This window comes from Cheilinus undulatus, linkage group 17, assembly GCF_018320785.1.
Source record: "Cheilinus undulatus linkage group 17, ASM1832078v1, whole genome shotgun sequence".
Lineage (NCBI taxonomy): Eukaryota > Metazoa > Chordata > Actinopteri > Labriformes > Labridae > Cheilinus > Cheilinus undulatus.
The window spans coordinates 11410651-11436221 of record NC_054881.1 but is presented as its reverse complement, the minus strand read 5'-3'; the positions used below and the strand labels follow the sequence as shown (position 1 = coordinate 11436221).

At 38.8% G+C, this 25571-nt stretch overlaps 1 protein-coding gene across 1 annotated transcript in view; it reads right to left on the bottom strand.

The window, feature by feature from the left end:
* The window catches only part of gpsm1b (G protein signaling modulator 1b), a 42250-nt gene extending 32134 nt beyond the window's left edge, over positions 1-10116 (bottom strand). The window contains exon 1 of the mRNA XM_041810874.1: positions 9855-10116. Within this exon, the coding sequence (XP_041666808.1) occupies positions 9855-9916 (62 nt within the window). The 5' untranslated portion in view covers positions 9917-10116. The remainder of the gene's footprint in view (positions 1-9854) is intronic.
* Positions 10117-25571: the final 15455 nt, after the last annotated feature.

Sequence of the window (25571 nt, the reverse complement as noted above, 5' to 3'; positions counted from 1 at the left end):
GAGCGGTCCAAAAATGTTTCAAAATTTTGTCTCCTCTGCTGAAGAATATTTGGCTTAACTGCAGCGTTTGCATGCTTGTTTGTGAGATTACAGCCGTGCAGGTTATAAATTGGCCTTCATGGGTTAAAGTAGATTATGGTGGGGCAGTTTAGACTATGGCGGATCCATGTTTTGTCCAGCAGAATTGTTTCCATCTGACGACAACATTTTAAGAAGTATTTTCACACATGCTCTCCTGAAAATGACTGGAAAATATCAGGACAGCCTGGCCCTGAAAACTCCAGGTGTTACTCATTCATACACTTTCTACACAGCATAACATTTTCCCTGTGGGATAGAACGGGAAGAGTTGGGGGTCCTAGGAGACAAGATATGACATATGGAAAGATGCTGCCAATATCCAAGAAGCAACAGAGTCAGACTATAATGAAACTTTTCTTCATGTCATTACTACATGTTACTGGATGCATTCAATGTATTAAACAATAAGTAGTGATGAATGGGGAAGCAGTAGCTCAGTCTTTAAGGACTTTGGTTGGGAATGCAGTTTCGAGTACAAGTCGGACCAAGTCTGGAAACTGGTCTGGTCACTGGAGAGGTGCCAGTTCACTTCCTAAGTGTTGCCAAAGTGCCTTTAAGCAAACCACAAACCATCCAGTTGGAGCTCCTTTGTGACATTCCTCCATTAGAGCATGTCTGTGCATATGCATGCATTGAAAAGACCTCTTTAAGAGAATAAAATCATCTTCTTTGGCCAGGAAAGGGGGAAAAAATAGTAAGAAGTAACTTCATTGTGTGAACAAAGATCGTGCTGGCTGCAATCTGTAGCGTGACCACCCCAGCCTGCTCACTCGCTATGAAATTTGCTAATTATTTCCTGCTGCTTTCACACAGCAAGATATTTTACAAGGGGGGCACAAAAACAGTCCAGGTAAATTCATATTGAAAAATATCATCCCTGTAATCACAGAAGAGTTTAAGGAGTTTTGTTCACGTGTTAAAACCGAAAGGAAGAAGCCTAAACCATTTAAAACAATGGTGAATGCTTCTGCTTTGGAAGGACCTCAGCACATTGTCTTCATGACAGCGTGATATTGTCATGGATTAGAGAGGCAAGAAAATTTCAGAGGCTCAAAATCTTGCGGTTAAAGAGAAAGGACAAAGAGGACAATAAAAGACGACTACGTTTCAGATGGTGCAGGAGCCTCAGAAAACCACAGCTAAGCGTAAAACTCTAAACTTTTAAACAGACTGTGGAAAAAGGGTGTAGCTTTAACAAAGCCTGGCGACACGGTTCAATAAAGTTGTGGGGTTGTAAAGTTAGGAGCCACAAAATACCATCACTCATCTGGATCAAAGTAAGGAAGCTGAAAGTTCTTGGAGCTTTAGGGCTTACTCACACAAAAACGGTATTAAAACAGACACCAACAGTGATAAAGAAAAGTTTATGAACTTAACAAAAAAGAAATCAGTGCCTACTTCAGCAGAGGACTGGCTCAAAGTGACCTTCGTTCTTGCCATGCTTGTGGTCGGCATAAGAATGTATCTGAGCTGTGCATGAATGGGTAAGTCTTCCATTCTCATCTCTTATTACCACTTTAATTGGACTGTTTTGGAGACCCTTATCCTGTAATAGTCTGTCTGTGGTTGGAGAGACATGGTTCCAAAGTGCTGTAACCATGGCATCTTTAAGAGCAAGTTACATACTGGGAGGCTTTCAGGAAGTCAGCTAACAAAGTGAAGAGAGCTATGCCATATGTATTGTTCTTCAATGTTAAAAAGGCAAAAATAAAAGACACAGCTTTTAAATCACAATATGTGAAGACATGTTGTTCTGCCTAATGCTGTAATTATTCTGGCTCTAATTTAGGAAAAATATGTAGAATAAAAAAGTGGCACACACCACAGGCTTGGGTTCAATTTTGGCACCATCAAATCAAAAACCACAGCATCATGATTCAGCTGTTCAGACATGCTTTAAAAACAAGAACTCTGTGAAACTACATTGTTAAATGATGTTGCAGGAAAATTTTCATAGAGCATAGCTTGTACTTGATCGCTCCCACATACACTTAGGGTGCACTCCCACTAGGTATTCCATACCATGCCTGAGCACATCCATCTCCCAAAGTCTAGTTTGTTTGGTCCAGATTGAGAGTTCAAACTGGACCAATGAAACACAGTGTACTAAACCTTGGCACAGATGCATGAGGTGGACTTTGGCAGAGTATGTTTGTTAACGCAAAAGCACAAGTGAGTCGCCAATGTTCTGCTGATTTCACAGCTGAACTTCCACTGACATTAATGTAAGCGCAAAAGCTGCATTGAATGGGTTTCCATGGACGAGCAGCTACATGCTGGCCTCACATTCCCAAGTCTAATACCAAGCTTCAGATGGAGTGGTGTAGTGCTGTGTTCATTTAACCCTGGATGTTGGAACTGGGAATGAAGTCACCCCGAGTAGAAGCGCTTCATTTGCTATGAGCTTGTAACTGGGGGTAATGGAGGTTGCTCCGACTTCTGAGTCAGAATTTCGAGTTCAGAACGCATTTTTGATTACCTAAGCTCGAAATTTCCAAGTTCAGTGATCAAATGGAACGCACCATAAAGCACACAGACACTGGACTGTGAAGCAGTGGCAACATGTATGGTTGAGTGATGAATCATGCTTCTCTGCTTGGCAGTCAGATGGGCAAGTCTGGATTTAACTGCATTGTGCCAAGTTTGGTTGAGAAGGGATAATTAGGAATGAGTATTGAAATCCAATACCAACATGGTACTAGTACCAACACAACAGATACCTACCAGGCTAAATTACAAAACAGATATCTATACTTCATTTCAATACCCTGGCACCCCAAATGAAAGGCAAGAAACACATTATGGTATATGGTTGATTTATGCAAGTTACAGCTGTTCGGTTTTCTTTTCCCATGTTCCACTGGCATCTTAAAAAGATATTTCTGCAAATCATTTACAGAACCCAGGCAGCTGTTTTTGTCTGCCGCTGACTTTCAACTCACTTTTTTATCTCAAAAGTATCGACTCAGGCATCATGCAAAATATATTGATTTAGCACCAGCATCAGAAAAAACCCAAATGATACCCAGCCCTAGGGGTAATGGTATGGGGCTGTTCTTCAGAGTCTGGGCCAGGTCTCCTATCTCCAGTACAGGGTAATATTAGCGCTTCAGCATACCAAGATATCTGGTACAATGCTATGCTTTCAACTTTGTGGCAACAGTTTGGGGAAGGCCTTCTTCTTTTCCAACATGACTGTTCTCCAGTGCACAAAGCAAAGACTATAAAGACATGGTTTGAAGAGTTGTGTGTGGAAGACCTGCACTGGTCTGCACAGAGTCCTGACCTCAACCCCATCGAGCACCTTTGGGATGAACTGGAATGGAGATTGCAAGCCAGGCCTTCTGGCCCAACATCATTGCCTGAATGGGCACAAATTCCCAGAAAAACACTATAAAATCTTGTGGAAAGCCTTCCAAGACGAGTGGAGACTGTTAAAGCTGCATAAGTATATGAATACAATACAGTCCTTGCTGGTGTAATGGTCAGGCATTCATATAGTGTATGAAGTATATTGCATAGTTAAAATCGAATCCAAAAAAAGTCCTACTGAAAAATGAATGAATACAGTTCAATCAAACAAAATAGCTTACCTTGAATGCAATACGTAGTCTACAGAATATAATCAAATACATAATTGTATGGTACTGAAACTGTGATATGGCATCTTCTTCTGTTAATCAGATATGTGATGTTCCATTATATAAAGCTCTGGCAATGTAATAATCCTTTTCAAATCAGTACACTGAAAAAATACTACAAATAACTGTCAGACACATTTATGAGAGCATAGAGCAATCCAATAAGACAGTGGTTCTCAACGTTGGGGTCAGGACCCCCATGGGGGTGGTGAGACACTGAGAGGGGGTCTCCAGATGCCCTAAAAAAAAAAAAAAAGAACGAATATTTTTTGAATTCCACTGTTGCCACTTTACACCAGTGCTGCCAAATTTGAACCAGTTTTCATAATTTTTCCCTCAAATTGTAATATTTTTGCCATTTAACACCTATTTTTGTCAGTTTTAAACCCTTTCCAACTTTTTTTCTGCCTGTTTTTGCCACTTCGAAACCAATTCTTGTTAAATAAGCCAAATGTTGCCATTATTAACCCCATTTTACCACTTTTTATGCCCAATTTTTCCCATTTTAACCACATTTCACTATCTGATATGGCCATTTTTGCATGTTTGACCAGTTCTGCTAATATCTGCCTATTTTATCTTTCTCAGTTAACCCTTTTTTTGCCTGTTCATATCCATTTTTCATCCCATTTCACCAAATTTCCACTCATTTTTGCCAATTTAAAGCTACTTAAGTGACCTGCTTTTTACCACTATTTATGCCTAATTTGGCTACTTACAAACATTTTACCCTTTTTTTGCCATTTTTATTTAATTGTTGCCACTTGTAATCCATTTCTTCTACTTTTAAAATCTAACTTCACCATCTTTTCCACCATTTTTTCTCAATATTAACCTATTTTAGCAGTTTTTAAAGTATTTTAGTAATTTTTTTTACAACGGGGATTTACATTTTTAAGAAGGCGTTTTACTAGACAAATGATTAAAAATATATTTTTTTTTCCTTTGATAAAAGTGGTTACTATTCAGGTCAAATATAAAATATGGATATCACAGCTTAATTTTATAGTGAACCATGGTTTTGTTGGCCTCCATGGGCCCCCAGTTTGGCTGGGCACCAGAAAGTTCTCCCCTTTATCCCCCCTATGGACAGCCTTGTCTCCACGTGACTGTTCTTGAATGTGCATGGCTGTGTTCAGCCACCTTCAGGTACAGCGGCGGTCCCCGGTCTCTGGCACCTTTATTTTGGAGGTTGCGGGCTGAAAAGGTTGAGAACCCCCACTATAAGATATGACTATGTATATCATGTGTTAACTTAGTTAAAGTTTTGTTCAAAAAGGTGAATTGATCCACTTGAATCCCACTCTCAATTCATGTATCCTTACCCTATATTGACAGATCTACCCTACTGTCCCCATTACTCTTGGCTTAGCCAACAAACTCTGTGCTCGGAGTAGTAATTCTAGCCATAATTACAGAGTGCCTGGGCCAGTTGTCAGGGAAACCAAAGAGAAACTCTCGAGGAATGTTTTCTCCTCTTGCAGTGCATGTCGCTTTCAGTTAGAGCGGAGCTGTCTCCTCTTTCCTTCCTTTGTTTGATTCTCTTCTAAAACCACAATTATTTTTTGGTCCATTATTCCATTTCTCGTAACCCTGCTGTCACACCAATATTAGTCAGGCATTATCATGTATGGTCACAGCTTCCAGGATGTCTAAAATGGTCCTATACTTGTAGCAATGCGCTTAAAAATGTATGAATTCAAGTCAAAATTTAGCTTAGTGTGTTGGGATTATCAGCAACCAGTGCTGCAGCTGAAAAAACACTTCATGAGGAAATAAGAGGGCAGAGCAGCTACTTAATGCTACATAAGAGCAAGTTATATCACTGACATAGTTATTGCCTAACACTTTCTTTTCAACCATATTGAATAATCAGATTTTTCTTTGTCAGATAGCTTCTTTTTGTGGACCATTGGTGTTTTATTACAAGCAACAAAAGCACACAGACATATCCCTAACCCTCATGGTGTAAAGGTCATGTATTGATGTTATGTGTTTGTAAAATAGACAGAAAACACTCCCTGAGGGCAGACCTGGCCATATGATTCTAAGCAGCACTGTGACTCACTCCATGTGTTTATCTTTCTCTGTTTGTCTGGGACACAACAACCTTGCAGGGCTTATGAATGTCACTCCACAACTCAACAGATATTAATATTCTCAGCAGTCAGACATCCAATAACCTTCGATACACAATAAGAGCAAACACAAACAAACCGAACAGGATGCACTTCTCTTACAACCTCGATTCGACTGGTAGACTTCTAGCTTTAGATGTTCTCATGGCGTCGGTAGGCGATAATTTCCAAAACTTTCTGCAGAGTCTGTGGGTTTGACGTCTGCTTTGTTCAAACTTGAATGCTGAACAAAGATGTGGAGGCACCCTTATGTAAGCAGTGTTGTTGTGTTAGTAATTTTCAAAATGTCAAAATATTAAACAGACACGTCATTCTGACACGTTTCACCAAAATCTGATCAGTATCTGGCATGAATCAACAAACAACAGATCTCACTCTCCCACAGGCCAAAATGTTACTCTGGTCCTAACAGCACGCCAGCGTCAGAGATCGCTTTGCATCGGATACTCACTGTTCACACTGCATCTGTTACTTATCTTATTCTCTGTAAATTTCCACTAAGACAGTCTGCCTAACAGCTTATTTTTAATGTAGAGAAACAAAAGTGGTCCTTTGTATTGACATGCCTTTTATGGCAGTAAGCCAAATGGTTTTACCTCCATGTTAACACAAGTCAGAGTATAAAATTGCTATCATATATGCGGATATAATCAATGCAGCACTTTCTCCACATTATAAAGCAACCAACAAGCTGTTTTGAGCGGAAAAATGACACAGAATAATGGAAATCTTCCTCAAGGACACTCCTTGTTCCTCATCTATGCCAACTGTAGCCACAGAAAGGAAAACAGAAATGAGCCGACAGGGTTGCACCACATCACTAACAGCAAGAAATTACTGAATTACACTCATTCTTTTGCAGACAGCCACAAGCATCACATGTTGTTAGGACAAGCAGAAAGATTGGTCAATTAACTGCTTAGTTGCTTATTATAATAACCAGCAACTTCCTTGACAGTTTGCAAAATTTTAAGCCTTACTGTGAAGTTTGAATGCTTTCTTCAATTAAGAAAGAGTAAAACTGGATACCAATCTATCACTGAACTGTGATATCAGCCCATCTGTAAACTATGTGGCATACATGGATGTTGGTAGCCAATGCTAAGTTGTGTCACATCAATTTAATGCTAGATTAGTACAGTGCAGATTCAAAGACAAGGTTTTTCTCAGAGTAGAAGAAGTCACCTGTTGGACAGATTCTAATTTGTTGTCATGGAAAGATGTGATAGAAAATTTCTGCAGTCAAAGAGTCTTGAACCGTCTCTGTGAAAGATCAGCAATATGCAGTTCGTAAGACATGATCCTGTAGCATTTCAAAAGCAGTGACAACTAACAGAAGTTTAAAATATCCAACCCTATAACTCCTTTGGAGAAGAGACTAAAAAATTACAAGAAACACTGACAACATAGTCCATTCCTAGCTGAATTATTTTAAATATTGGTATCAGAATTGGCCCCTTTGCACCACTGGTGCATCTCTGCATTGACAATCTTTGTACACCATTAGGTTCCTTTTTTCATATTTCAGAGAGTTACAAGTCAAAACGACAATTTAAGAATAGAGATGATGAAAAGGAATATAAACTGCAGTTTTAGTCAGGTCAGGTCAGGGAGCATATGCCAGTTTAGCACTTTGCTGCGTCAACCTCAGTCCTGTACTGCTCTGGCCTCCTGATGGCCATCCTCCAGGCCTGGGCCATGCCCATGCCCCCTTTCTCTCCAGGTATCCTTGCAGCCGCCCCTTCCACAGCGTCTGGACCAGCCGACCAGTTCTTGGCATTCCAGTATGGGGTGAGCTGGATCCCATCCAGGAGAGCACGCCAGGGGCCCATAAAGGCACAGCTGCTATTCCCATATCAGACCCTTCCCATCCTCGCTCTCCTGAGCACCTCAGCAATAGACACATGGTCTAACAACAATACCCAAAGATTCACCAGGAGTCCAGTCAGTGTATCTGGCTATCAGTCAACGTCCAGGCCTCACAAAAGTAGAGGCAGACCAGAAGGTCCAAGGACTGATAATAAGTAATATATCAGTACTTCTCATCCTCAGGTTTGAGTATTTTTTTTACTTCAGTTTGAAGTGAAAGTAACATACTTGTCTCCAGCTAAAAAGATTAGTGCTGAGGCATCGACATTGGTCCCCACAAGTCCACCATCCAAATGGATGGGCAGAAAGAATCCAGCAATAAACCAAAGTAGTCAACTGAACTGCAAATAATCGGAATTGGCCCTGAAAAGCCGACATCTGTCAACCCCTATACAATATGTATATGATTGAATTTGAAGTACTTAATATAAGACATATGTTCAATGATACCCCATAATATTGTATTGTTTGAAGAATTAATAACAATCTTAAAAAGTAAAGTCCAGGACAATTTTATTTATTTACTGTCATCTGGTGTCAGTCTCACTTAAAACACCTCACCCTTTAACGCAGGGTATGTAAATTACATCCCCATAGGACTCCAAATCAAAACAGTAACAAAAGATCACAAGTAGGGAAGCACGGCCAACCTCTGCTTGTTCTGAATGGAGGACTCTGATCATTAAAAATAATATTCCTTAAGGTAAATTCAATTAAAAGTCAACCACTGTTTTGGTTTCATGGACGAACTCCACATGAGGGAGAAAAGCTGTTTAAAGTAGCCTTCCTGGTTGACACTGCTAACTGCTTGCAAAGCATTCTGGGATCATTTGCAGCGACAACCAGGAAAGCCATTTATGCCAGCTTTTCTCCCTCATTATGTGGAATTCATCCATGAAACCAAAACAACAGTTTGCTGCTTAAGAGATACTCTTTAAGGGTGCAATTCAAAACAACAGCGGACAGTGGGCCTTTAGGCGACAGAATGCGCAGCTGCTGACAGAGAACACTCCTGCTGTATCATAAGGAAGCGCAATAAAACATGAATGAGATACAGCAACAAAACAGCAGCTTTCAGTAGCAGTTCATGCTTCCATATGAAGCGATCTTGGACATAAACTCTGCGACTTTCATGGCAACAATGAATATACTGTGTCTTGTATGTTGGCTCTGTCTTTACAGCTGTCATGGCATGGAGCAGACCATTAACTAAGAAAAAATAAAGCTTTCTCCTGCTTTGAAAACTGTTGGAAATATCTATGTATATGTAAGAAAATGCAAGTCCTTCATGACTACACAGTCAGAAGTTGTCATTTTTAATTACTGAGTATTAAGTGTGGAAATCTTACATATTGTGCCTCTAACTTTTCACTTATCCTGCTGTCTTCTTTTATCCCACAGTCAGCTTATTTTTCAATTAAAATATCAGTATTTGTCATCATAGATCTGTAACTGTATCACATGATTAAGAGCAATGATATGCTCTCCTATCTGTATTTTGTCCTACGCCTAGTTGAAACTACTTTCTGACATGCAAATAATCCAATCATAAAGACACTAGGAGGGTAGGAAAGTCAGAAAATTGCAAATGAGTGGGAACATTGTTCTAACACTCACACCAACTATGCAAATGTGGGGTTTTACTGGGAACATACTGGCATCCACTGCTACACAACCCCTACATATGCTTCTACATGTATTTATATTGAGATTCTGAACCCATATGGCACATACAAACCAAACCCATGTGTCCAACCTAGATATTTTTCACACTTTATCCCTCCTACGTCCTCACCTCCCGAGGCTCCTCTCAGTCTGTACTTCCAGCCACAGCTGCTCAATGACCCGAGCCAGGAATGAGGCTTGGACCCGGGCTCTGGCTCTAGGCTGTGGCTAGGTCTGGAGCTTCTAAATCAGTGAAAGCTGTGCTGGTCAAGTTCCGCCTGCCTGGCTGGCTCCTCCTCGGTAAGCAAAGCCCTGAGCTGGCAGCCTTGTGTTGCTATCCTTTCTGTCCCTTGAGCCGCTCCCTACCGTCATTCTTCTCCCTCCCTGCTGTCAGACATTCAAGGACACGCTACGGGGCTTGACCCCCCCGTGTTTACCGCTGTACCCCCTCAGGTCTTACCTTGAGTGCAGCCTCTTGCTGGCCACATCCTGGTCCACACCGTTAGCAGCCGACTGAGCCATAGAGCCGCTGCTAGTACGCCCGCTTCCTCCCGCTACGACAGCCCTTCACAGTTTATTTCCTCCAGAGACAGCTATCCCTGTTCTTCTTTCTCCAGCCGTTCCGCCTTTCTGTCACTCCCTCCCCCCTTTTATTCTGTCCTCCTCACCTCTATCTCGGTCTTTCCCTCTCCTCTTTCCTCACAGCAATGGCAGCTGCCGAGGAAGTGAGGTATTGTGCAAACCATAAAAACACGCGGTCCCGCCTCCGGCATGACGTCACACGTTGGTGTGTAGGAGATGCGCGAGACCATTAAATGTGCCTTTTTTCAAAGGGGGCAACTTATTCATTTGTTTCACGTGCTTTTATAGAATTATAACGGCTGAAATAGTTTTGTTTTTACAGATTTTCTGTCTTGTAACTTGGGAACCTTTTTTAAAGCAACGATATGTAATCTCTCAACTTTGGGGTGCTTTAGATTGTTTGCTTTGTTCCTATTTCAGATTACAAGCGGATCCACAGTTGCATTTTCCCCTGAGCTGTTTTGTGTTTACACTCCAATCTTCTAAAGCTGTCCTTACATCAATACTTCACAGTCTGCCTGAACCACTGCATAAACAAATGCCACATGTAGCCTACCAGTCCCTCTTTGCATTGAAGACACTTGTTAGCTAGTTAACCTATGAGACTCATTTTGACCCCTACAGCAATGAGGTGGTCAAGGTCTCAGCAACTCATGGGGTGAGTTTTTTTTTTTTTTAATCAAAGTTTGGCATCATTCATAAAAATAAAGAAGTTGAATAAAACCAGCATGAACAAGAGGGGCTTTCAAAGGTCTGCTGGTGTTATGGTCTATCTTGTGACCGTGTTAAATGTTGTTAAATGGCAGTCTTTATAAATACTTATTTGTTTAAACATATCTTATGAGCCTGTCATGATATTATGGTGAAAGAAAAAACATATTAAAGAGTATTTGATGCCTTTTTTGTGTCTTTTGTAACTAAAGCCCAAAACACATCAACGCTGGACTGTTGCATCGTGTCATATGACTCGCCTCCTCACCTCAAGGGTAAGTCAAAAAAACGATAGAAGTGGTGGTATTTCACCAGCAGCACCTCGAACATGAGATGCCGCTACATTTATTTTTCTGTGCTCTCAATCCGAGCTGCTACTTCAGCAGCTGTGATGGACCAACAGCTGTATTCTCGGGAAAACACTCCACCAGCTGTGGTGGGAATAAAGTGGCATAAAGTGCAATGCGGTGGCCGATTTAGCCCGTGTGGCTTTATTCATAGAAAATAATGGGGCTTAAGGCATTACAGACAAGTGACTAAAGGCCATCTGATAGCACAGTCATTCTTTAAATGGCAACATCTGTTAGCAGAGAAGCTCTGACATCAGTAAAAGTAGAGAGCAGCTTGTTAAAAGTAGAGGTTCTTGTGATATGACAAAATATCCTCATTTAATGAGCTGGATAAAATTTTGCAGTGGGTTGCACCAGATGTGTTTAAGTTTTATCTCTGTCAGAGTTTATGGTCTACTAATGTAGGCTTAAGTTATAACTTTACAACAGTTTAGAAAGGTTTGATACCTTTAAAGGGGACTTTTGTTTTTTTATTCTTCAAAGTTTCTTTTTCTTCTTCTATTGATAATCCGGCAGGTATTTCAAAGTTTGGTGCAGAAGTCGCTACTTAAACACGTCGGTAAGTCATCCCCAAATGATGAAGAACTGCTGTGATGTCACCGCGGCATGTTTGGAGGCAGGGCAGGCGCGCTTGGGCCCTGCTCCAGAGCAGGACCTCCTGGATGTGACTAGGCGTAGCCAAACTGGTGTTTGAAAAGTAAATCAACAGCCAGATTTTCTTTTAGCCTTTTTCTCACGTGGAATCAAAAATGTGAAAATTTCAGGACAGCCTTCTTGAGTAGCCACTTCATGCTTACTGTGGTAAACTTTTTTGGACTGAGGGTGAGAGGGGGTCTCAGGACAAGATATAATCATGACATTAAAAAAAAAAAGATGGTGCAGAAGTAGGGGTGAAGCATGATCATCTGATGGTATGATGACAATTTTTGCCTTTATGTCAATGCTACATTTAAAGGAGCAGGAAAGAAAATACATGCAAAGTAAGGAAGCAGTTTTGTTAGGTGCACTGGTCTCACACTGGTCACATAATACAAGCCACCCCCCTCTCTCAGTTACTTGCTGTGAATTTTCTTTAATATTTCCTGCTGGGTTTACACATCAGGTCCTCCACTCAGCTTGTGAAGGCTGGGTGACAATTTTGATCATTTGCATTCACAAGTGCATCTCAACAAGAAAATCTGAGGATATTTTAAAGATTTTTTGCGAGTGTAAAATCAGTGTCTGACACAGCTGATGTTGATGGTTAAGGTCAGCCGAAAGGTTGTTCTGAATTTTTAAAACATTGATTCTTTTCGAAATGATATTTCCTTACTGGAAAAAAGACTAAAGCTCTAAAAATCTACTGACATTCAGTCATGAAGGGAAGTTGCCATTTGCAAAAAAATCACATGTTGGTAGACACAAATTTCCTTTTTGACTTTTTATACATATGCAGCAGTTATGTTTATAACCCTTCAAAAGAAACCGAGTGCAAGAGAGGAGACACGGTCTTATAGCTGTTGTATTACGGTAGCTAGTCAAACTTTTGAACCTGCCTGACAATCATGTGCCTGGCATTTTATTAACTAACTCAGTGCAAATACTGATGCTGGTATCTCTCACTGTTTACTTTTCATTGTTTTCAATTTAATCCTAATATAAACCTGTTTTAAAAACCTGGTGAAATAATGCCATTGTAAACATATAGAAATCAGTTCTGCAGTACTGTTTCATCTTTACATATCAAAGCAGCAACAGGAGCCAGGACTTCACTTGATTTAGATATCTCTGCAGTACTTCATATTCATCACTAGAGAGCAGCATTGTACTAGTGAATCAAAATACTAGAGGCTCTACATTTGTGTTTTTTTTATGGATGTGGCATCTTAGCCACAGCTATGTGTATGAAAGGACAGAGCTACATGAGGAAGACACAATAAAATGAACACCTAGCTTTACATTAGAGGGAAAATAGCTTTTTCAATCTTTTGATCAATTTAAAAAGACTTGAGTGAAGCCCTAATCAAAAAAAGTCCCCATGTGGCATACCACCATTAAAATCTTGTCTGGAGTTCTAATATTACTCTTTGATATATAGATATATCTATATATATATAGATATATATATATATCTATCTATATATATATATATCTATATATATATAGATATATCTATATATATAGATATAGATATATATATAACATTTTCAATACCATTTTCAATTAATCTTTATTTTTAATAATTAGATAATTAGACCTGAACACTTCAGTAAGGATTTTTTTCAGCTCCAATGCATCTGCCCAAGACTGGTTTACTCATAATATTATATATATAATATTATGAGTAAACCAGTCTTAGGCAGATGCATTGGAGCTGAAAAAAATTATATATATATATATATATATATATATATTTTGCATTACTTGAACATAAACTCTGTTAATTTATTTATTATTTGGGTGAAAAAAAAAAACTTTCTTACACCTTATTTATCCATTTATCAACTTTAAATACAAAAACTTAGATCACTTGAAAGTGGATCTCATACCGTATCTGTCTTCTACTCTTTTACACATCACTTGCATCACTGGAACAATTGAACCTGAACATGGTTCATCGTCTATAGATAAAACTTAAAGTTTATAAATATGCATGTAGATTGAGTTAAAATATTTCCATTTTTCCCATTTTAAAGGGCTTTAAAGCTTTTATGTACAATTATTCTTTTACAGTAAATCTTTTAACAAATTTGTAGGTAAAATAGGTGTAAAATCGTCAACTTTTTACTGACTTCCCTTAAAAGGATTTCCCTTAGCTCCTAGCTGCAGCGTCGTACCGTTAGCCTCCAAGCTGTTGATGTTTACATCCCTGCTGGATGTTGACAATCCTGTTGTTTTGGTTACCAGGTCTTTTGGCTTTCCTGCACTCCTTAATGCTCCACTCCTAAAGCATTAATATGCTTCACTTGTGCAGCTTTAATATGTGCATGGCCATATGATAATGTATAATGAGATTCAGATCCTTGGAAAGCATTTTAATGCATAGAACCATATTAAAAAGACACCCATGCGGTCCCATCTTTTCCTCTAGCAGAGTGGAAAAGTCAGGATCCCTACTCAGTAATAAATATGCAAGTTTGTAGGTTTTCTATGAATTTTGCAATTTAGTGAGGAACCATTATGAAAGGCAACAGCTGTAATTCCTTAAATCCATAATTCTTTATGCACCGTGCTTTTGCTGTTAGCAGACGTCTTATTTCACTCTGCCTTATTTTACTGAAGAAAATACTTATATTTTATCCTGTACTATTTAAATGTCATTGATAAGAAACATATGGAAATGATTGCTCTGATTGAGATGAATGTCTTTGTTATTCAGACCTGCAGGAAAATAAGAGAAATGTTTCAGTAGGACAAAGGGCCAGCTCCTAATCTCCAGACTACTGATGTTTAGACTCTATTTGTCTGTGTCTGCCATTATATTATTGAAATGGAAACCACTCATTCTAATGACATTGTGCATGTATATCTGGAATAATAAGCTCCTCATACCAGCTACTCTTAAATTCTGCTGTTTTCTGTCACATAAATAGAGTGTGTTTATTTCCTGCTCCCCTGCTTTACGTTTTGTAGTGTTTTTGCCTTAATCCTCCAGCTGTATATCCTGTGCATCGCCCCGGCTCATTACAGACAAGGAGCAACAAAAGCAAAATGAGATTGAGGTAAGCTGATTTCAGATTTAAACTGAGCAACCAGTTAGAAAACAAAACCATCTGCCTGCAGCTGTAAGGTGCTCTTTAAATTGTTTTTCACAAGGTTATGGGACCTCAGAATGTATATGTGAAACGAGCATGCATTTTTACCCACTTTATAGTTATAACTGCATTTATGTGAAAGGAAACAGCGGCCTCGCCCTCCTTGTTTTTGTTTTTCATGCATAGTAAGCTGCAGATTTTCATGATGCTTCTGAGTTTGAGAAAAGAATTTCCCAGATGTCTACCTTTTCAAGCACGGACAATAAGATTGAATGATTTACTCTTTTTTGTCTGTTGCTTAAAAATATGCAAAATACAGATGAGATTTCTGACTTCTCCGTTTTTCCTTTGACATTTAGCTGTGGCAACCAAACAGAGCTCACTGTGGTGGTGGTGATGATAATCCAGAGGTGGACACATCTTGTCATCTTATCACAGCTTTGACTCTATAAGCTCTCATTCTAAGTAAGTCAGGGGGATAACTACTGTGTTTTGATGCTGTTGTTTTCACCATGGCTTGAATACACAGAGGAAAAATAGTGCCAACTGAGGTCTGCATTTATGGGAAAAAGGTGCAGTCTACCTTGCTGCATAGGTGCACATTTAGTAATGTAAATGTCCTCTAACCTGTCATTTTCTATGCATGATATTCTTTATATAAATACACACAAATCCTTTTCCCTCTTATAACTCTACCCAACAGTCTTTCCCAAATTTCAGTATGCTACAGCTCAATTTGAAACCAGAAAATCTTCTCAGACCAAACAAAAATCTTCATACAACTGTAACATGAAACTAAGATTATTTACCTCCAGATTTTGTTTCATAAACAGAGAATTTCAATGTGAGCACTTGGCCTTCAGAGACATTAGCATCACTTGGAAAGTGTTTGTGAGTTTACAAAGTACTATTAATGAGCGACTAACATTTGTTGTGTTTTTATCAGGAATCTGAATCACTTAAGGGGGACATATTTTACCCTTTTAAGACAAGTTCATATTGTTCTTAGAGGTCCCCAAAACATGCCTGGAAGGTTGGTTGCCAAAAAAAAAAAAACACTCCAGAAATGGATTTTTGCATGTCTAAAAACCCCTCTGTTTCAGCCCCCTGTGGATTTAGATGGTAATTAGCTGTCTGACTCCGCCCCTGACCACACCTCTCTCAGGAAATGGATGTGGCACTCTTGATGTTACAATGTTACAGACACTTTATCTAAAGTTTAGGACCTGACAGGGATTCAAACCATCAATCTCCCAGACAAAAGTCAGCAGAATAACCCACTGGGCTATCCAGAATCTCAGCTGGTAGCAAAGAGGAAGATCAAGAAAAGAGTGTGGAACTTTCTTCCAAGCAGAGAGGGCCAACCAAACCTGGGGGCGGGTGCTTACTCCCCATGTGACATCATGAGGGTAAAATCTGAGAACGGCTTGTTTCAGCACACATTTTCTGAAAGGTGGAGAAAGAGAAGGGAGAAGGCAATGGATTTTTCTGGTTCTTGAGGGGATTGTGGACTGGCCAGTGGCACATATTTTTATTAGAAAAGCCTGAAAAGGTGATTTTTGCATAACATGTCCCCTTTACATTTTCTTTTCAAATATTCATATCAAATAAGCTTTGTGGCAAAGCAAACACGTTGCTAGTAGCATTTATGTCTCCAAAGTCTTAAAATTAGGAATCAAGCAGCAGAGTTCGATGTTGAACAAAAGGCCACCAGCTAATCTAGCACCAATTAAACTGTAACACCATGCATCAGACAAAACAAAAGATTAAAAGGTGACATGGGTGAGTCTGTGTGTCGAGTTGCACATCAAACCGTTGCTTTAATTGTCTTTGATACCACTCAGAAGACTTCTTGGGTGTAACTACTGTCTCAAAGCTGGTGCAACAAAAAAATCATAAATATGTACAGATTTTCCATAAAATCCCAAAATGTTGCACCCAGTCATCATTTGGGGACTTCTACTGTGTTCACAAAAAAGCTAAGAGAGGAACACCCTCCCAACAATAAACTTCTTACTTGATGCACAACAAAAAAAGACCAACTAAAACTGAGAACATCAGCACTCAAAAATGTCCTTTTAAGGAGTTTTATTAGGGTAAGGCACAACCGACGTGTTTTGACTCATGGTCATTTGTGAGTGCTGACCTTCTCAGTTTTAGACTTCTACTTTGTTCCATTTACCTTGGAAGTCAGATGTTGAAGCTGGGAATGACGTCACACCCAAGTTTAATGCATCTCATTTGCTACAAGCTTGAAGAGCAAGTGACTGAGCCAGTGTTTTGTCGATTTGTGCTACCCTATTGAGATGTGCTACTTTGCATTTGCTTGAGTAAATATTTAGGGTAAGGGATAAACTCTGCTATTGTTTTGCGCTGTGGTAGCAATTTTTCGCTAAAGCAGCAGAAATAGTGAGAACACTGGAGAACAAGTAGACTTTGTTGAAACAAATGTTTTCCACAAGGAAACATATCAGCTCAAGTCCTGTTGGACCAAGCCTGGACATTGGTCTCGTGGCTGGAGAGGTGCCACTTCACTTCCTGAATACTGGCCATGCGCCTTTAAGCAAGGCGACGAACCCCCAGACTGCTCAGGATGCTCCTTAGTGGTCAGCACCACCTCACCCCAGTGTTTTCATAAGTGCATCTTGCCCTTATCCACTGCTATGCAGATGACACTCTATTATAAGTCCCACCACATCCTGTCAGTTATAGAAAGCTACAACTACATAACTGATATTTCCTTCAGGGCAGATTAGAACCTGCTAGACCTCTGTGACAACAAAACTGAAATTTTTTTAAGAACCATGAGAGGACATCTTCAGCCCTTTGCACAAAACACCAAGCAGACTGCCAGGAGAGGTGCTACTACACTTCCTGACCACTGGCATCAAGTTCCTGTTTCCATTATAAGGGAAAATAGTCATCTATGGCTACGTGCTGTTATAATAATAGCTATATCATTTATCTCTGCCTTTTTGCACATCATGAACCTCCCCTATACATGTGATTTTAACCAGGTACAAAAACAACATATTAAATCACATGTAAAATAGGTGTAAAGTGTGCCCTTCATTACATACAGACTGATAAATATGTAAAGCTTAAGCTTATATCCTGTATGTAAATTAAGCCTTTTTAAGACCACTTGACCCTTCATGTGTGACAGTCATAATTAAGATTTAATCTGTGCCCTCACTGACCTAAACAGAGGGATTTGCACTTTTTAAAGACGTGCATGTAAACCCTTTAACTTTATATACATTTTTCAGTTTCAGTGTTGGTCCGGTCCTTGCACTCTATATTCTCTGTGAAAATCTCTACTGTTGGCTACTGCAGCTTAGCTTATTGATGCCATGCTATGAATGTATTTGATGTTGTTTTGTTTTTGTTTTGTTCTTTTTTTTTGAACATGGCTTTTATTTATTCAATACTCTGCCTTTTTTCTACATATGGCCTTTTTAATGTCCTGTAATAATCATTTTTCTGTTTGTATTCCAGTATTTCTTGCTGCTTTGTTCAGGTTCAGGTCACTTTTTTTTACTCAAGTACAAGGTCACCAACAAGGAGGGAAAAAAGATAAAAGGGAAAGCTTTCCAGAATCCAGTCTCATTAGGGGCCCATGGCAATGATAAACAAACATTTTAAACTAAATAATAGGGGTAGAATGATTATCGGCCTGGCTACTTACTGATGCCAATATTTGGCATTTGGTCGACTGGCAAATTATTTTACCAAAAGTTGGTAAAAGACATAAAACAAACTTCAACCTTTTACTAATGTTTGCCGTTTTAATTCAAAAACAAAAAAAAAAAGGGAAAATGGCACTGTCCATTCGTTTTTAAACATAAAACAAGTGAAACTGGCCATTTCCTGGATTTCCATACATTCCAATGTCCTTTCAAAATAAATTGTCCTCTGGTATCTTGAGCAGACAGCCATTCCAGGACCTGCACAAAAGTCAGGCAATGAAAAGTAGAGAAAGAAAGAGCTAGCTAAGGTATTTGACTCCAACAAAAGCCTGTTATAAACTCCAAAAACTGATCACTACTAAGAAGGTGAAGGTTTGAGAGAGATAAGCACTAATGTTACTGATCAAGAGTGTATTAGTTTATATTATTTATTATATCAGTGTACTGTCAATAAATAGTGTTGTAGGTATGATGGCCAGGCTGTGATCATGTCATGCCGCATATACAGAGGTCGACTGTCCACGCAGGTGCTCTGGGTTTGAGTACCATGTCATTCCCCACTCTCTCTTTATGTTTCTGTTTCTATTCTGTGTCCAGCTCTCTCAAAATAAAGACAAAAAAGACTTAAGGAAGAATAATCATATTTCAGGCTAGAGCCAATCTCTCTGTGTGCTTTATATTAAACTTTGTGAGTCAGTAATGCCTCACATAGCTCCAGGTGGCTAAAGTAAGCATGTTTGATTAACAATGATGCAGTTTACTTATAGATTTCAGTTTTAAAACCCCATTCATCCAAGTTAAGTCATGAAAGGCCATCTCTGTAGAAAAATTAAATGATAAAATCTGCAAAATTGTGTTCGATAAACAATACAAAACAACTTGCAGGGAAGCCTCACAAACCAAAAAGCTGCTTGTCATTGACACATTTTATATCATATCAAAATATGCAATCAAATCTTAGCAAGTGGCATCTTCCTGACATTTTCATAGGACTTTAAAATCTAGACTTTCAACCTTTGATTTGACACTCCTAAAACTTCAGCCATCAGAACCGGTTTTGGTACAGTGGCAACAAAAACTGAAGTCCAAGGCACCATCATTTAGTAATTTCTCATTTTCAGGTTTCATAAATTTTAAGCAGAGCAGTTTTTGTGCTTTTTTTTTAGTCAGTGTGAAGGAATTTCCTTGCAGTTTTTAATGGATTCCTTCCTCCTGTAAGTGCCTGTCTTATAAAATAGATGCTGTTTTTTAAAGCTTTGGTTCTATTTGATTTTTTCATTTCTTAAAATAACAGATAATGGTTAAAAAACACCCTGTACTGAGCAAAATTCAAGTATTAGAGAATGTATACAGCATTAATATGTACAATTTAACTTAAAGTATAAAAATTGTAACTACCTTGAGCCTTTTTCTTTGTTTTTGGAGTAAAACCTGCAAATTTCAAACAAATTTCCATGAACTATAGATGCAAGATTAACCAGTGATCACTTGACAGATTCATTATAGAGACAGCTTTCTTTGGCATTATGATTACCTATGAAACCATCTGGGTTTTCTCATTTCTGAAAGCAGGAAAGCATGCCTATACGGCTCTTTGTAATGCATTTGATCTTTTTTTTTTTTTTTTAAAGGCTATTTTATGTGCACTTTTGCTCTAACGATAAAACAATCTAAGTGATGACAGTGGAGCTGGGATGGAGAAAACAATTTGCATAATGGAAAAATCAGACCTAATCTTCCCCAGATCTCAGCTTGGGAGCTTGTTGTGAAGATGACAGGAGGAGGCGAAGCAGGGAAGCAGAGGATGAGCCTTTAAATCTGAGAATCCTACATGAGCTGAAGCATCTCAGCTCCGTCCTTAAACCTCTTTGAATGCCGGTTATCTTGCAGCAATCCCTGAGACAATGCTTGGGCCTCCAACAATCCCCTTATTATACCAGCGTGGCTGTGTTGGCTCATGTTTGGCACAGATTTGCGTGTTATGCAGGAATGTTTTTCTTATTTAGTGTGTGATTTCCAGAAAATTATGTAACTATTACTGTGTCTTTACACATAGCTGCCAAATATGCTTTTTAAAGGAATTACAGTGAGGATGAGAGCAGTAAAAATAACAGCAAATCTCCAGTTATTTCATTCACCAAATTAACTTTAAATTTATATACATTTGTTTTTTACTGAGGCCTGTAAAGTAGTATATTTGACTATAATACAGCTGAAACATAAAGGCAGAGTTTCTCCTCATGACCAAAGGGTGGCAGTGTTGTTTACTCCTCACTAGTGGACATGTCACAGCAGTGTTAAAGAGATGACACACTGGCAGCATTCAGAAAATAGTATCAGATTCTAAATCATGAAATTTAAACAGTTCTGTCATGCATGATCATACTTTTGCTGTCATGTCACTTTGTAAGGGATCAAATCTTGAAAATCTTCCTTTTTGTTTCTGCAGTGACTGCACTGATGTGACAGTTTTGCAGCACAACAAGAAGACTGACAGAACAAAGACTTCCCAGCCTGCTCTAAATCCTATGCAAAGTATAAAGTGCAGAATGTAAGTTTACTTAATGTAACACGCAAGCTACCTAAACTTGCCACGTGTGGCAAGCTAGCATCTGTAGTTGTTGGAACAAGTATGCCGCTAAATATTATATAAAAGGATGAATATAGATTTAAACTGCGGCACCTTCTTCTCCCATAGGGAGTCGTACAAAAGGGATGGGGGCAATAGGCATGCATAGAAATTACCAGAGAAGAAGAAAACAACAGGAGGAGGGGCTTCAAACAACAACACAAGTACATCATGAAGGCTAACGCCCGTTTCAGACTTGGAGCGTGGTTTGCAGCTTGTGTGTGCCGCACGTGTTTGCTCCGGCTCCTGCTGTTGCAGTTTTCTGCGTGTCAGTTCCTGCTCTCAAAGCCCTGTCCTTCTTCTTAAGTTTTACCTCAATAAACCTCCCTAAAAGCGAGTTGATTCAGTGTGCAGTGGAAGTTTGTCAGGAACTATTCAAAATAAAAGCATTCTGTATAAGTGAACAGAGTTTCTCATAGAAATGCTAAACCGGGCTTTTACTTTGAAAAGCACAAACCAGAAAAGCATTCATACGGTGTTGATCTTTCCTGTGACATATTCAACCAGTGCAGAGACATAAAACTTCACTAATAGTTGCTCTTTAGAGTACAACTTTATCAAACAGGCACATTTAAGCTTGTGGCCTTCCTCAGGGTTATTAACAAACACATTGTAAACATATTCTATGTACATATTTGCCACAACGATGTAAATATGGCTCTCCATTTATCATTTTCCTGTCTAATATGGTCCACAGCCACACGTGGTGCGTGGAAAAAATAGGCAAGACTTCGAATCTCTCAACTCTCCGCACCTGCGCCAGGCGTATCAGCCGTGCGAGATGTGGTGCACATGAAGGCAGTCTGAAAGCCCTGCCTTGTTAACATACAATCAAACTGAAAATCCACACCTGTCGGGGTCGAGACGTGCGCTTCATGCTCCCAGTCTGAAACCGGCTTCAAGGTCTTTCAGACTGGCACAAAACAATTCAGAGGTAATTTTGTGTTATTATAGCAAACAAAGTTGAAAAATGCAGGTGTATATTTCAATCAATCAAACTTTATTTGTATAGCACTTTTCATACAAAATAATGTAGCACAAGTGCTTTACATACAAATAAAGAAAAAAGAAAAGAAAACATGGCCTTGCCCCTTTCTCCCACCCACACATCCACCTGGCCCTAAATCCATGCACAACGTTGGCAAATACGCCACAAATAAGGGAGTCTGTAAGAACAAGAACTGAGGCAACACTATCTTGAGTTTGTAATAATGAATCACAGGAGGTTAGGTTAAAGTGAAGAAATAAAAGATTAAAAAAAAAAAACCAAAAGATAGCTCAGTTAAAAGTGCTAAAATACGAATAAAGAGGAAAAAAAGATAACATACAGTATGCTTAAATAAGTAAGTAAAGCAATTAAAGAGAACTCAGTAAAATGTGAAAAACTTCACCCTGTTTCATTTATCAAATGTCTTCACATCACTGTTGAAATTACACATTTTTGTGGTGTAAAAAAATACTGCCAAGATCTATCATTTCCATACATTTTTCAACTTTAGTGGAACTTATAATAAATACAAATCAACGGAAAAAGGACCAAAATCTTTAAGGAGGAATAAGTAAAATAAATGGAAAAAAGGGAACACACCAAGACAAATACTTCGTCGACAGCCTTCTGATTTCATTACAGCATTCAGCCTTTTTGGGTAAGAATCTGTCAGAGCCTATCTTAACACAACAAAATTTGCTTGCTATTCTTTGAAAAAGCACTCAAAATAGCCCTCCTCAGGTCTTCCTCCAGATTTTCAAAAGATTCAGGTCTGGACTGTCCAAAACTTTTATCATCTTATGGTGAGGCTATTCCTCTGTTGGGTCATTGCCACACTGAAAAGTGAAATCCTCTTCATCCTGAGCTTTGTAGAAGATACCCAAACCTTTTGTGTCTCATCCCTGTTTCCAACTCTATCCACTGTCCATCATAATAAAGGCACAAAAGTACCCAAAATAAATCTTAAAAAAAATAATAAATTAGCCAGTAAGGTGTAACCTTTTGTCTCATAGTCTTTATTTCAACGCTAGATTTTTTTTGCAAGTTAAAAAACTGAATATATCCTGAGCTGACATAAAATCAACAATATCGGCAAATCAGATTTTAACAAAAATCAAATGTTGTGCATCCCTAGATACCATATAGATAGCTATCGATACCATGGCAACTACAATAATATCCCTATGCTTCCAATATATATTTTTTTTTTTTTGTTTTCAGCTATCAAAAAATTGCAAGCAAACTCCTGCACACTATCTAAACTTCACAAAATTATTGGATTAATTTCGACCTTAAGCATGCTGGTGCCCCACCACATACAGCAGGTGCCCCTGTAAATATATTTGCCCCTGGCCCTCATTCATCCTAAATCTGCCCCTGCTATTGGTCACTGAAATAATGGCGATTGCGTCATTTACAAACATGTCATATCAAAAAGTATCTAAGGATTAAAAAAATGTACAATCTTAGTTAATGTGCTTTAAACTTCCTCACTTTTACCATGCCTCTAAAAACTGGCCCTTCAAGTCTTCTTCTGCAGGTTTTTTACCTACTGGGAATTATCTTGTCATGCTTAGGTTGCTGTAAACAACATATGGAGACGTGATTTAGAAAATTATTGATTTGTGTTCACGGCTTATACTCCGAGCTTATACTCAGCGCCTCACGCCATACTGGAAACTGTTAAGCTGTTGGACAATCAAAGAAAGTTATCCTAACTCACTGTCATGAAGCTGTATTTTCCCTTCCTGTGGCCAAGTCAGAAGTTTAAGTTGACTGCAGAATGATGGGAAATGAGGCTATGGCTTAAGTCAAGTATTGCATGAGACGGTGCATATGTTACTCAGCATTGTGTGATGATTGCGAAAGAAAAGCCATGGAAGCAAGTCTGTGTTTGACTGAAGTTAGCATCTGCGTGCGTCTGTATGTCAGCTTGTCTTATGTGCGTCTATACTTTACTGTATATCAGCTTATGCATCATCTGTCCATGTGTCCGTCGGTCCGTCTGGAAGCGTGATAATGCTGAGCCCTCGTGAAGCCGCTTGCATCTCTTGTTGTGGCTCCTTGTTCTTGGCCTACTTTGGGGAGAGGTGAATTGAGGGCAACTCGAGTCTATGGGTAAGGGGATTAGGTCTCCAAACATGCTCCTCTCCAGTTTGGGATTTTGCCCTGATGCCAGACACTTAAAGTCTGCCAGGGATTAAGATAAAGAGAGAAGTAAGAGCGGCATGCATTGTGGTGTGCGTGGGGAGATGTTTTCAACAACAGAAAAAGGAAGAGGAGGGGCGAGTGGTGGTTAATAAAAAAATAAGATGTATGCTGATGATATGATCTCATTCATCTCTGCAGCATTTGCTGACCTATTTGCATTTGGCTCGTGCCATGAAGTCGGTCAGCATGTTTTCAAGGGATAAGACATTATAATGGAGAAGCTGTTCTTTTCATTTCCTTTGTATTAGTGGATGATCTCTGCTTAATTCAGTGGTTTAATTAGGAAATGGCTCAGATCTTTGCTCAATATTGTAGCCTTACAGTTTCATTATTAAGGAAACAAAGGCAGTCTTTTTATTGCAAAAGTACATCAACAATAAGAACAACTCCAAAAGAATGAGTTTTATTGAGTTTGAATGATTGTCATGTTGTTCCACTGACACAACTTTGAATCCTGCAGTAAAATATAGCATCATCTGCATAAAATGATAGTTTCCTACATTTTAGCAGTGTTAATTTTAGCAGCTACCTTTAATTTTAGTTTATTCTTAGTCTTTAGATGAAATGTCTTTGGTTTTAGTCACACCTTAGTCATTTTTACCCATTTTAGTTTTAGTCTAGTTTAGTTTAGTACCAACTCATGGTAGTGTGTTCTTTTCACCCTGACAAACCTGAGGTCCCTGCTTTCTACGGCTGAGAGGCTGAATAGCTACAGATGTATTGTATTTTGACAGATTTATCCACAGAGGAGAAATATCACAGATTTTGAATGTCCAACGAAAACTACTCTAAATTTTAGTCAAGTTTTAGTCATCCTGACAAAAACTAAACTTACTTTTTGTCAGATTTAGTCATCACAGATCTATTTTGGTTAGTCTTAGTCTAGTTTTTGTCATGGAAAAAAGGCTGTCAATAAACATTTTAAGTCATAGTTTTAGTCGATGAAATTAACACTGCATCATGGTGTGTACTTTGAGGAATAAAATACACAGCAACAGTTGCAGCTGAAAAATGGCCTCCTACCTGTGAAAACGCAAATTCTTTGTGTTGCATGAGAACAACCCAAAAACAATGTTTAAATTTTTTTTTTTTTTTTTTTTTGCTTTGTATTAATGGCTCGACTTCGAACCCTCCAATAGAAAGTTACATAAAACGTGGAAATGACCTTGTAAGAGTTTAGCAGCGTGCTTTCTATAAGTAATTGTAAACATATTGGTGCAATTTAATTTAAACAACAGAGATTTTGTCTCTTTCAGAGCAGAAGTGCCATAATTTGTTGGTAA